This window comes from Fistularia commersonii, chromosome 15, assembly GCF_037954325.1.
Source record: "Fistularia commersonii isolate RoL2024-O1a breed Wild chromosome 15, RoL_Fcom_v1.0, whole genome shotgun sequence".
Lineage (NCBI taxonomy): Eukaryota > Metazoa > Chordata > Actinopteri > Syngnathiformes > Fistulariidae > Fistularia > Fistularia commersonii.
In genome coordinates this window covers 7058115-7072352 of record NC_141298.1, presented here as the reverse complement: position 1 = coordinate 7072352, position 14238 = coordinate 7058115, and the positions used below count along the sequence as shown (strand labels likewise).

General features: G+C 37.2%; 2 protein-coding genes and 1 non-coding gene across 4 annotated transcripts in view; 1 reads left to right on the top strand and 2 right to left on the bottom strand.

Annotated features, from left to right (window-relative positions):
- st6gal1 (ST6 beta-galactosamide alpha-2,6-sialyltranferase 1) overlaps window positions 1-2355 on the bottom strand; it is a 19472-nt gene extending 17117 nt beyond the window's left edge. Inside the window, exons 1-2 of the mRNA XM_086160587.1 lie at window positions 2242-2355; window positions 595-669 (exon numbers count right to left, since the gene is read on the bottom strand). Of these exons, the coding sequence (XP_086016713.1) occupies window positions 595-606 (12 nt within the window). The 5' untranslated portion in view covers window positions 607-669; window positions 2242-2355. The remainder of the gene's footprint in view (window positions 1-594; window positions 670-2241) is intronic.
- Window positions 2200-14238, bottom strand: ncf1 (neutrophil cytosolic factor 1). Of its 2 annotated transcripts, none has more exons than XM_086160588.1 (12): window positions 14082-14238; window positions 13321-13401; window positions 10936-11020; window positions 10225-10390; window positions 10103-10149; window positions 8326-8448; window positions 7067-7174; window positions 6869-6986; window positions 6125-6238; window positions 4268-4443; window positions 3989-4153; window positions 2200-3592 (listed from the first exon to the last, which is right to left on the bottom strand). In XM_086160588.1, the coding sequence occupies exons 1-12, from the start codon at window positions 14151-14153 to the stop codon at window positions 3582-3584; spliced, it is 1266 nt and encodes a 421-aa protein (XP_086016714.1). In that variant the 5' UTR covers window positions 14154-14238; the 3' UTR covers window positions 2200-3581. The 2 variants fall into 2 exon arrangements, with proteins under 2 accessions (XP_086016714.1, XP_086016715.1); XM_086160589.1 differs by having other exon boundaries at window positions 10945-11020.
- On the top strand, window positions 2733-2804 carry trnaw-cca (transfer RNA tryptophan (anticodon CCA)). The gene has a single exon. It is a non-coding gene; the product is annotated as a tRNA-Trp (tRNA).

Here is a 14238-nt window from a genome sequence, read left to right as displayed (position 1 = left end):
AAAAGAACAGTTTTACATGTACAAGTCACGATTACGTGGCCAGAATGAAAAAAAAAAATCATAATGTATTTGTGATATCGTTAAGGGGCAAAATACGGAGGCGGGCCATAGTTTGGGGACCACTGGTGTATAGCTTGTGTGTGTGTGTTTCTTATTTGTAACTTCCGTCCACAGTCCTTAAACAGCAAGTAGGTTAACTGAAGATGAACTAGATGTGGATGAAGGTGAATGAAATGTTATCTGTACAGTATGTGGTCTGTAATTGTCTTGCGATGCACTGGTTTGCTCGACATCACCTAGACATCACACATTCGGCGTAACTCAGTGTGTAAGATAACCGGCGCGGATGATTAATGAAGGAATAATGGGTCAGGCATCAAGGGTGCAATATAAATAGGTGTGTGTATGTTGTAATAGAAATACCTCATTAAAAATCAATCGAAATTTGTAATCATTTGTAAATGTAAGTTAAATCATAACTCGGAGTAATGGTTGCACAACCCAATAAACACAAGTGCCTTATCTCCAAGAAACTTCCTGCCAGCTTTATTAACTTTAAGAGACTAACAGATGTTCTCTGTGTGTTGTCCTTACCTTGTAGGCCATTGTGTGCTTCTGTTGTTGACGATTAGGAAAGGGCTGCAATCTTTTCTTTTCCCTTCATTGTGTCTGTGTAAAAGAGATAATTATACAAACATTATACAATCATTTTTGCAGAAAACCGTGTCGTGCACATACTTTGTAATATAAAATCCTTTGCGTGAAGGGATGAGAGAACTTTGAGTTTTTGGCAAAGTACTCAATGTATTCAGTGACTGAATAGCTGAACGGTTAGCACTCTTGTACACGGATGTGAATGTATTACTGATTATGACGAGTGTGTGTGTTGAGTATGTTCACTCAACACGACGCAGATGGTTACGAAGGCGAAATCGAAGCTGTATTTTTTTTTTAATTTCTGTGAAAAGGCCGGGGAAGTTTGGCAGGTTGCCTGAGATCCACGGCGACTTCCACAGCCGCGTTGTGAGAGCGTCTAACCAACTGCATCACCGAATAGGACCGAAAAAAAACAGCGACAAACGGTAAAGACTGCAGAGTAAGGTAACCAGAACCCCGATGCCTTCTCTGCAGGGCATCTTGTTAGAACTTGCCCTATTGCCAAGGAATTTTCCCAACCTCCGACATGGACTTTGACAACGGACAGGTTTTTATTTAACTGTCTGCACGTCACCTGCGTTTTATAAGCTGGCACACCAAAAGCTACACTCAACTTTCAAGATATCAAACCGCACTTTCTCAACTTGTACAACCTGTGAACACACCTGTTTGCATAAACCATCTGCACTTTTTTTCAACTTGGACATCGTGTTAATACTGTTTACATTTCATTGCGGATTTGCAGTTCTCAGCACTGTTTACATTTGGATACAACAGTATGCTTATTATTATAATATTCCTACCTAATCTGGCTTCACTGTTGACAGCAAAATAATAATTTCATTGCACGGGGAAACACATTTCCAGACTGTACATAGGAAAATCAACATTTAGAATCTGGAATGATCCCTATTCCGACAATAACTGACCCTGATCAGGGAATATACATCGCCCGAGGCTATACGGTCAACTACATGGTCTATTGTCAGATGTACAGGAAGGTTTCCTTTTCTTCCCAAAACCCAGGAAAGCACAAAACACTGTCTATTTACCCAAGACACAAAACATACACTGCCACATAGACTGAAATCTGCCACCACTACATCGCAGGAAAGCTGTCAGGGAACTGAAACTGCTGAATATGACCTCAAAATTTACATTTCAAATATAAAAAATAAACAAAGATTCACATTTAGTGATGATATGCAAAGCCCTGTGTATTCAAAACGCCATTTATAGCATCGAAAACCCAATTGTTGTAGATGCACCGTTTTTTTTTTTTTTTGTTTGTTTTTTTCTGCAGCATGTCAATGAAATGAATGGGAAATCGAAGAAAGAACGAAGAAAGAAAATACATCCATGCATTTCCCACTTTAATTATATATATAAAATCACATCCAGTGAACAAATAAAAGCGTTGGATAATTAGAAAAAAAAGGGAGCTGCAGCAAAGGTGTTTGCAGCGTGCTAGCTAAGGTGTAATGCTGCATTATTTTGACTTGACTAAAAAAAAAAAAAAAAAAAAAAGATGCACAGCGATGCTCCTTCGTTAAGTCAGTGTCTTAAGAGTCGATGCTACAGTACCGAGCGAGCCGCCATGTTCTCCGTGTGCAGCGTGTGTCGCAGTTTTGCAGGTCTTTCGTCCGATCCGAGGAAGAATCTGAAGAATAACGCTCAGGAGATGCAGAGTTACCCCCCCTTTCTTTACCGTAAAGCGCAATCGAAACTGACGGGGAATCTGCTGCACTTCCGTTGACTATCAAAATAAGAGCGTTTTTTTTTTAAAAAACGTTTGAAAAAAATATTTTAAACCATCACAATTTTTATATTTCATTTTTTTTATATATTTGGGTTATTATAAAATACAATATGAATTAAAGTGGTTGATTTTTTTTTTTTTTTTTTTTTTACTTTTTTGGATAAAAACGTTCGTTTCCGTGACCGTTCTCAGTCACCGTTATGACATCATTGTCCAAATTCACCACGGCAACAGGATTTTATTCTATTCTATTCAATGACATAGTCATGTGTTGTATAAAAAGATATATAAATGTAAATACACAGCAATTGCATGAGACCTCGTGGCGCAACGGTAGCGCGTCTGACTCCAGATCAGAAGGTTGCGTGTTCAAATCACGTCGGGGTCAGCTTTTTGTTATTTGTTTTTTAATCCAAGTTTAACTTCAAAATACATACATGAGAAAAATAAGGCAAGGACATGCATTGTATGAAAGGTTTCCTTTGGCTTGTTTTCATTTATGAAAAACTGATCATTTCACTGCTTTCGGATTTGTTTGTGTCAAGTGTGCACAGCATTCAAAAAATTCAAAATAAAGATATGAAATAATCGGAAAGATGTCTCATATATGACCTTTTTCCTCCGATTGACCTCTTCTAATAGTCACACACACATGATACTGTGCAATTAATTTTGCAATCTAGATGAATGCCACATGATGATGGGGTATTTTGCAACAGCACCTCCATAGAGGACTTGTTTTTTTTGTTTGTTTTTTGTTTTTTTCAAAGTCTATATATATGTGTGTGTGTGTCTGTGTGTGTTTGAAATGGTAATAACAATAACAATAACCAGAAAAAATAACAATAAAAGAGTCGTTCAAAACAGATATACCTTGCTTGCTTGTACGGAAACAGGTGACAAACATGTTGTTTGTAAACATCATTGTAAAATTTGCAATGATACCTCAGTGGAAATGTTGCTCTTTATAAAGCTCGGAATAAGTGAATAAAAGTTTTTTTTGTATCTTCTCATGATATTGGCTTCTGCACTTTCTTTTTGAAACACTTGTATGTGCTTTGTGAATTAAACTGACATCACTCTTAAATGCGTTCTTGACATTTAAACAGTGTTTTTTTCTGGGATTTTCTTCTCATCTTAGATGTTCAACAACTTTCTTGTTTTATCATTCTTGACCTGCAGAAGAGATAAAATCAAAGAAACCACAAACGATGATTACAAAATGATTTAAACGTTGAAATGTTCACAATTACACACAACCATACAAGTTTATTTATTAGGTTGTTATAAAAACGTTAACTTTGTACGGCTGCACGGCAGCTTTAGGCAAGAAAAAAAATATTGATTATATTAGCATTAATAAATAAATAAGTAAAAAGAGAAACGGAAAGAGGTAGGATTACAGGTAAAACCGTGTTACTCAATTCTCTCATTGCAATTTTACACACAAACCTCCTGCAAACAAAACAGAACCCGGATATAGCTTTCCACGAACAGACTAACAAGAAAACCAATTGCACATTGAAATACAGTCGGAATTTTGCATTCTGTAAGATTCCGATCAATACATACCTTCACTGTCCACAGGTAGAACGGATTTATGGATGCTGACTTTCCTACGGGTGTTGTCAGTGCAGCGCTCCAGAATGAGCTCCGGACTTGGCCGAGGAGGAATGACCGGAGTCTCTTTCTTCATATTGCCTTCTGAAACGGAGCTTAACTGCTTTGAAATGTTGTCTGTTTATAACATGAAATAAAACCGCGTTACATCTTCATCCTCGAAGAGAATCTTGTCTGAAAATGCGATGAAACAATTTGACTCAATCAATAAAAACATCCAACAGTCGTTACCGTTGTTTTTCTCCTCCCTCAGAGGGAATTTTTTGGTATTTTTAGAGTTCTGGTTCTGTACGGCCCTGTTGTCACCCTTCCGTTGCAGGTAACGCAGGCTGTTCCTGCGGTAGGTATCCTGGGAAAGGCGCTGGCGACCTTGTTTGTGGATACTCTTGGCATTTCTAATGGTAGACCTATTCACAAAAAAATGAACATATACAATGTAATTAAACAAAAGCTTCACGTCCTTCAAATAAGTTTGACTTGTCAGGTTCAAGTTCCTGCGCCTTTCTTATGACATTTGAATATAACCAGGTTGGAGGGGGTAAATACCATTGATGTGTTTTATTTAAAATATTTGCATGAATGAACGAGTGAATGAAAGAAAATATGCGGTTGCCCCTGACAAATTTATCAGGGGTGAAAACTAGCAATAATGACCAAGGTGACCCGTGAAATTGTAAATTAACAGGTGACTTGATAATTGTCACAACTTATGTTTCTCGTCAAAATTACATAGTAATCAATGGGTTGCAAGATAAACTGAAAAAATGTTCCCTTAAGCTACATAAACACAAGGAAGTTAAACCACTAGTTGTCCCTTGTTTATCCTGGGGGTTTTGTTCCTGAACCAGCCGTGAAAAACAAAAATCCAAAAAGGAGCGGCCGTATTTTTATTTTAGCATTTATATACATTTTAAAGCTTCATGGCCCTCCCACACTCTTATTAACATTTCCCATACCCTTCATGTCATCACCCTCTTAAAATAGTCATTTTTTCAGATATTTCAGGAAACACAAAAAACTGAATCATTTGACACACTCTTGACAAAGGCAATTTCTACTAAAGGGGTTTAGAATGGAGCAATCTGTTTAACTGAGGATGTAGGCAATTTTGCCAGAGGTGGTCAGCATCGTGAGGAGATGATTTAGGCAAAAAAACATTTTTGTAAAAAAATGACTTAGGCGATTATTTTAAGAGAGTGACGATATATATATATATATTTTTTTTTTCTGTACGTTTTTACTTGAAACTCTGGCACAACAATTTCCTTCGGGATTAATAAAGTTGTTCTCATTCTCATTCTCATATGATTCACACAAACAAAACACTGTGTGTTGGAGACGCAGAGAATGATGTCACAGTCGCTAAGCCAATCAGAGGCCAGGATACAGAACCTCATGGTCTGCTTTGTCACACCCCTAGAAAATCAAAATATTTATAATATCTAATCTAACCTAATAATAATGTTATCAGCGACATAAAACCACAGAGAGATTGGAGTGATGCCCTTCCTTGGCTTTAGCAGGTTGTGTAACGCAGAAAGCACGTATGAGCAAACCAATAGGGAATGCGTTCAAGGGGTCATTTTTTTGAAATAAATAAATACAAATAAATAGATATAAAAAATTAAAAATTAAAAATAAATAAATAAACACATACATATCTAAATAAATAATGAAAAAAAAAAGAAAAAGAAAAATTTCCTCCTTTTCTGCACTTTGGCTGTGCCTCACCCAGATCGCTCTTATGAACAAATCGCCATTTTAGTTTTAAAGATAAAATATTTTCTGATGTTGCAGGTAGTTTAAATAAGGTATTGTTTTACATAGAGGAAGTCTGCACAACATTGAAAAAGAAACCACAAAATGTATTGCAAAGATCAACGCAACATACTTCCCTTCGGCTTCTGCAAATTACAAAACTATCTGCCACTTTTAGATTAAACTAGAAACACATCTTAAGTTTTATTTTTTGTTTAATTTTATGTGAGTGTCAATAGTTCTAGATAATACAAAATTATTGCATTTCAAGCTATCTTTAATTTTATTTTATCTGTAGCACGGGAATTGAACAAAATGTAGACCACCAACCTGCGAGGTGGTGGTTTTTGTCCTTGAATGTCCAGCCGTTTCAATGCATGTTTTTCTCCCTTGTTTGCTTTCTGCAGAAACATAGAGGGGACGTGACCAGTCTTGTCTCCTTTCCTGTATAGGAACATCCAAACAAGAAGAATTATGTATCGTTCATTTTTCAATTTTTTATAAAACATGTGATGACCAGGGGATTGGATGGGATCTAGCAATAATCTTGTCATCCTTGTTTTCCATAAGTTTTCCATTTAGTTATTTAATTCTAGAAAAAAGAATTTGCTACCAGGTTTTCTTTGCCCTGTGAATGAATTTGCCTGTTCAAAAAAAAGAAAAAAACCCAAATCGATATGAAATCACCAAAAGGAGAGAGAAATCACAAGCCACCAGACTAGAGAGTCATGAAATGACAGAAAAGCAACAAGAATGTAAGAAATACTAAAATATGCAAAAATGTATTCGGCCACAACACAATCTGCAACTCAGCATGAAATAACATTTAAATCAAAGAAGAAATTATGGAAAATCTGTGGGAAATTATCTTAAAGTGAGAGAAGACACTTTTTATATAAAAATATTATATAAAAATCAGATATTTACCAAGAATCTATGCAACAATCAGCAAAAATTAACAAAAAAAAAAAAAACCATTTAAAACCCTTTGAGGTGATTTTTTTGGTTGTGGATTCTCCGACATCTTTATGTTGTAGCTGCTGATCTGACTTCCAAAACCCAAAGAGGACTTACCTGACAACCCACCAGCCATCTAGCAGTTTGTGAATAACTTCAACAGTTTCTCCCTCTTCCAAAGAAAGCTCATCTTCTTGTTCTGCCTTGTAGGCTCTGATGGTGAGATGCAGCTCTCCTGCAGAGACAAACCTGATCGAATATCCACAGGCCGGAAAAGTTAACTTCATAAAAGAGTCGAAAAGTCAAACGGGTCACCTTCATAATTTGGCTCAACATCTTCAGACTCTTCTGGTCCATCCAGGGGCTCGAGGTAGGAGGCAGGAACCCAGCCTCGCTTGGACTCGCACTGGCAGAACCACCAGCCTGAACACAAACATTAATCCACAGAAATTAAATAAAATTAAATACATTAGAGCAGGGGTCTCAGATTCGCGGCCGATTGCGGCACTCGGAATAATATTTTGTGGCCCCCTGCCTGAAATCAAATCTTTGTGTTATTACGGCCCACGTGTTTTTTTCTCACGTGCGTCAGTGAGTTTCAAAAAAAAAAAAAAAAAAAAAAAAAACAAGCTAGGAAAAAATGATAAAGTAATTTTGCAGAGTATTTTTTCTTTCAAAATTAAAAAACAAAATGATTTTCTGATGAAAAAAACATCTAGTGACATTGTTAAAACGATCTTTTCTTTTCTTGCTTCCATAAGAACTAGAAAAACGATTGCAAAAAACGGGCAAAATTAAAAAGATTTATTTAATAACCACACATTTAACGACGTAAACATTTTACCTCCTCTTATAAATGCTATCGATTAATTTTCTAATAAATTCTAGTGGCAAAATTTCCCACAGTGACAAGATTTTCTCTTTTAACTCAACTGTATTTTTAGGGTGTCATTTCATCAATTTTTTTTTAATATTCATTTTTAATATTAATAATTTTTTGAGGAAGAGTTCATTACATATGAAGATTTTCATAATTTACCTGCTTACCTCTTTTACACTAAAACAAAGGGAAATTTGGACTTAATGTTACTTCTAGGTCATGATTTTACTGATCTGGCCTTCTTGACATCACATTTGGCCGTATGTGGCCCCCGGACAAAAATGAGTTTGACACCCCTGCATTATAATAACAGATTTTGATATACAGCAGGATTAAGCCAAAACTATAAGACCTAAAAAATAATTTGTCACTATATGGGATTGGGGCATTCAAGCATTGTTCATTGTAAGATAGTGATGCACCGTTATTTTGTCGCATTGCACTTTGCAATGACGATTAAGCTATTTACCTAAAATAAAATGTTAATTCAGTTATATTCTAGTATATTCTATTCTCCAAGCTCTCCTGTTTGCTAGTAAAAATAAATTAATGGTGTGGAGGAGGTGATGACGTGGAAAAAGCAGGCTTAACGGAAGCATAGCGGTCTTTACAATCTGTTTTTATGCGCTATATCCAGGCTCAAAGGTTAATGTTTTTTTTTTTTATGTAGAGTTAAACATAAACTAGTTTTTACCATTCTGATTTTTCTCCACAATCTCCACCAAGTCGTCAGTGTGCAGATTGAGTTCATGTTTGGACGTCTGGACGAAGTCAGCGATCACTCTGTAGGTGTCAAGGATGATGGGACCCGAAATCTCTGAGGAGTAAATGCAACTTATATTCATATTATATCATTAATTCTGTCAGTCTTTCATTGTCTCCAATGCTAATCGTGCACACAGGGTCACAGGAAAGAGGGATAGTCCAGTCTGCAGCCAGTCAATCACATTACATTACATTACGGTCATTTGGCAGACGCTTTCATCCAAAGCGACTTACAAAGAGTGCAATTCAGTTACCGAAGAATCAAAGTCAGAACTGAGCACTCAACCAAATAGCCATCTCAGAACCATAGACACCCATATATTAATTTTAACGTTTTTTTTTGTTTGTTTTTTTTCTCGGGGGCCAAGTGCGATCAGTAGGGTAGTGCTTGGTGAAGAGGTATGTTTTCAGTTCACGGCGAAAGATGAGCAGCGACCCCCGCTGTTCTGACCTTTTTAAGGAGTTTGCCCCACCGCTGAGGAGCCAAGACCAAGAAGAGCCGAGAGATTGGCTGCAAGGGGCTCTGGGTGATGGGGTGGACGGTCGCCCAGAGGTGGCAGATCGGAGGGGACGGGTAGAGACATGTGGCTTGACCATAATCTGCAGATAACATGGGGCTGTCCCATACACTGCCCGGTAGGCGAGCACTAGGGTCTTGAACTTGATGCGGGCGACTACCGGGAGCCGGTGTTGGGACAACCAACTGTCATTCTCAGCAAACATCGCAGCAGTTGCACGTTCCTGCAGTTTCCTCCTCTACAACATCAGGAAGATTTGCAGATTCCTCACGGAGGATACGGCGCAGACACTCATCCAGGCTCTAGTCATCTCTTGTTTGGACTACTGCAACTCCCTCCTTGCCGGTGCCCCGGCGGTGACCATCAGGCCTCTGGAGCTTATTCAGAAACTGTCCCGAATTCTCCCACACAACTCCCCTTCTTATGTCCCCACACTGGCTCCCGGTAGCCCCTCGCAGCAAGTTCAAGACCCTGGTGTTCGCCTACCGGGCAGTGAATGGTCTTATCTCCAGGATAGGGTCAAGCCGCATGTCCCTACCCGTCACCTCCGATCTGCCGCCTCTCGGCGACCGCCCACCCCATCGCCCAGAGCCCCCGGCTGCCGATCGAACTGGTCTCGGCTTTTCTCGGTCTTGGGCTCATCAGTGGTGGAACGAACTCCTGAAAAAGGTCAGAAAAGCGGGGGTCGCTGCCCATCTTTCACCGTGAGCTGAAATCATACCTCTTCCCCAAGCACTACCCTACTAATAACACTTAGCCCCTGAGAAAAGAAAACAAACAAAGAAATGAATGTATGTATGTATATGGTTCTGAGATGGCTATTTGGTAGAGTGGTCACTTCCGACTTCCGACTACTGGTACTTCGGATCTTCGGTGACTGAATTGCACTCTTTGTAAGTCGCTTGGATAAAACCGTCTGCCAAATGACTGTAATGCAATGTAATGTTAGAATTTCACAATTAAGATGACTGGGACGTAAATAAAAAGGTCGCTATACAAAAATACAAATTTCCAAAATGAATCAAATAAATATACAGGACTGGCTCAGAAAATTGGAATATTGTGATGAAGTTCTTTATCTTCTGTAATGCAATTAAAAAAACATTGTATTAAAAATGCTAACCGAAGTGACCCACGATTAAAAAGAGAGATTTCACACAATAATCACTCCCCAGTAAGTTCTTTTACCTGAAGTTTTGCTTTTGTTCTGAATAAATGTCTCCGTCTTTTTAAATCTGCAAGAAAAAAAAAAAAAAGTTCAACATGGATAGAATATCCCCGAGTCGTGGAAGTTAAATGCGTCTACTGACGTGTTTGATGGAGATGGGTTTTCATCCTCCGGTCGAACTTTGAAAAAGTTGTTCAGATGTTTGCTGCGAGAAATGTGCGGCGGCAGCTTGATGAGTGAGTGGCAGTACTCAGCCAGGGTGCTCTGCCGGGTTTCTCTCAGCTTCTGGTTGTTTACCCACCCTGGCGCTGAAGAAGCCGCCGGTTAAGTGACATAATATGCCATAAATAAACAAAAGAAAATGGATGACAAGAGGAAAGAAATCAAAGCAAAAAGGACACCTTACATTTCCTTTTACAGTTATTTCGTTAACTGTCTATCTATCTATCTTGCTGGATTAAAGATAGAGTTGGTTTTTTTTTTGTCTGTGTTGTTAAAAAGAAAACCAATAAAAATTAAAAAAAAAAAAATAGCGAAGGGGTGGCATATTGCAAAACATATTTGCAAAACAAATTTCCACACTGTGACTTCAGTTGTTGCTTTTCCCTTGATTGCTTCAACATGATAAAGAGAAGTTGTTTTTTTTTTTAACTGCTGTTTCCTGAAATTATAAAACAGCTTGCAACCGTCCTTAATTTGAATGATTTAGTCAAGTTTTCCTTCCTGTTTCATCAGACTGTCAAAAGCACTGAAATTCATTCTCTGAAGTTGAGTGAGGCTTATAAGATAATGAGGTTTATTTTGGCCTTTATTACAAAACAATTCAGATGTATTTTTGTTAATATTCACTTACCCCTCTTACCTGGTAAAGATGGAATAATCTTGTCTTTTTTGTCTATTTGACCAGATTCAATGGGAAACATTTCTTTCAGCGATTTCTGTGTCCAAATTAAAAAGTGAAATTGAGTCAGTCTTAGACATGTACATTATTCTAAACATCCAAAGAAAACAAACCATTTTAATCTCTTCTGATTTATATAAGCTGCATTCAGCTTGAGTTTCATTTTGATATGACATTTTTTTTCATTAAAAAGTCTTTGAGTCTTGGACAGACAGCTGGATAGTTTCAGGATTTTGCAAAAAAATAGATTTTAAAAACCAGTGTTGTGTGAACATCTAATGATGGTTTGTATTCGTAACAAAATCAACTAAATAGTCAACAAAATATCACCTTCAGACACTGTCAAAATGTAAGGTTTGTATTGTTTCTAAAGATTATTTTCAGGGTCATTTTCAAGAGCCATTTACTTGATAATAATAAAAAACTAACCGGACAACAAAGTATTTTCCAGGGCTTTTTACTGTTTCTCTTTTTCAAGGGTCTGCTGACGCAGAAAAACACGTGAAGTGTTTCTAGGATTTAAAGGAAAATGGTGAATCCCTGAGTCTGAAGGATTTAACGCGTATAGTTTGTAAACTTGTCCACTCACGCTGGCTCTGACTGTTAGGCTAAAATAATATTGACTGCCGTTTAAATAAGTTTATCTTCCGTTTTACCAACAGCCGAAATGGGTAACTACAGATATGATTTCGAATAATCAATATACAACGGACTTCATTTAAAGAGCAGTTTGTCTGTCATATACAAAGGGTGCATGAAGGAGAAACAAAAGGTGCACAAAAAAGTACATTAACATTAAATGAATTGATTCAATCCTATTTTAATGGAAATCATTATGGAGAAAAATGAAGTATCTCAAAGTATTTCGATGTGTTTAATGAAGTATCGGACTAAAAAATACTGTAACAAGCAAATGACTGCCTTTGCTTAAAATCAATAGGGTTTTATAGACAAATTCCATTTCCTGGAGTTCACACATTTTCAAAATATTTAAAATTTTATATGAAAAAAATGTAACTACCATCAAGGATGACCTTATAATGATTAATGGCATTGTGCTTCCGTGGTGTTTTTGGATATTCAAATGAATACATGTATTTTGCTCAGTTTGATAAACATGCCAGAGACTGATGTCCAATTTTATGATGATGATTTGATTGTGTTCAGGAAACTCACTGCGAATATAGCAAAGTAAATTAATTCTCAGAATTTGAGATTTAACATTTTGGATGTCCCACAGCCTGAATAGAATGGAAAGGTCAGCAGTTACTTTGACTAAAATGAATTACATTGTGAAGATCTATTCATTTAATCTTTTGACATTCTTTCTTTCCATCTTAAGAAGCCAGGATAGAATTTAGGTAACAATAACAATTACCGCTTTCCCTTTTAATCCGTCCCAAATCAGTGAAACATACTGAGATCGAACGTATTAATACTGAGCTCATGAATACATCTTGTCTTTCTTCTACGTGCAACGCCTGAAGCCAAAGGCGATCTTGCTCTGATATGTAACATGTAAGACCGGTGATGTAACAATCCAAGATTCTTTTTCTGGACTAGAATGAAAGTCGAGGATCGGTAGTGACAGCGCCATGAAAGCTTTCTGCGGCAGGGCTATTCTTATCTAAATCTCTTTCATGGATTTTCCAATGGTAGAGCCAAGAATTTTGAAGCTCTCGTCTTGTTCCGAGCCCGAAAAGTCCGAAGTTGCGTATCGGTGCGTCTCGCTCCATGGCAAGATTCAGTAAATGAATCAGGCAAGAGTGCCTGATGGTATCAAAGGGTCTGGTATAATCTGTAAAGCGGAGGCAAAGGTCTTGTTACACTTCAATGGCTCCAAAGAGTGTCCTCAGGATGTAGATGACAATCCTGATTCTTTTCAGCTTCAACAAAGCTACACTGCTCCTCTGCTGCCACTGGATAGATCTAGTTTCTCTTTCTCATCGTGATGATTCCGGGATGGATCTTAGTTACATAACTCATTAGACTTATTGTCCATCGCTGACTGCGCTCAATGAACGTTGACTTTTTCGTGCCTCCGAGAAGGAATCTTACGCCGTACAAGTTGGTCGACTTTTCTCCAGATCTCATCGTCATCATGTTGTACCTCATCAGCTATGCTATCACGATGCCTTCACGATCATATTCATTCTCAAAGTATTTGAGTCTCAGGGACCTCTAAAGTACTCCGACCATTGCTCTCAGATCTCAGATCTCTCTGTAGAGTTTTGCATATCACGTGTTATTCTTTCCGATGTTGGCATAAATATGAGATTGATATGATGAACCACTATAAAAAAGGAGCTTCGGGGTTTGCTGAGACACAAAACTCACATGAAAGGTGTAAATTTCTGGATATCCCCGGTAGATGAGCTTCTCGGACAGATCACTCCACTTCACCATCAGTATGTACACCTAAAAAGCAAAACAAACAGTTGAATAAAACTGAACTTACCTTACAACTTTAAAGTTGTATTCGACTGTGAAGTGTTACGCTCCAACATACTGTTTAAAAAGTAATGGGTCTTTACTGATATAATGATTGAATCTCTCAATTTTTTTTTTTTTCCCAAAAACAAATCAGCTGATTATTAAGATTAGATTAAAAAGGTCCACTACTGAAATAAAGCAACTAATCTAATTAGGCCCATGAATTATCCGAACAAACCATGAATAACATAATGATCGACAAGAAATTACAACAAAGAAGTCAGTTAGAAATTGAACAAAAATCAGGGAAAATGTAATTTCTAAAAATGTATAAATGTATCAATTTTTTTAGGATGATAAAGTTATTTATTCATTCATTTACATAGTAAAAGTAAAAGTAACAAGTAAAACATCAATACAAATACCCATACCAAAAAAACATATTCAGATGACAGATACATATTCATGTCTATTTGTATATTTATTGTATGCATATATATGTATGTGTGTGTATGTAAGTATGTACATGTATATTTACAAATACATAAATAAGATTACAAATAGCTAAATGTTTTACTGGAGTTGGTAATATTTGTATTGTTTTAGAAATAATGAAATTTTCTTTTAGTGAGGAAATTTTCGAGACAAGAAAATTAAAAACTTACATAGTGCCGACTGGGATAGAAGCGTTTTTCAAAGCCAAGCAGCTCCACATGGCGGACATAGAGATCCTCCATGGTGTATTGTATCAAGCTGTGGACAGTCACGCTATCGATGAATTATGTTTTGATAGCGCACATTTCTTGCATCCGGGGTTTTGTG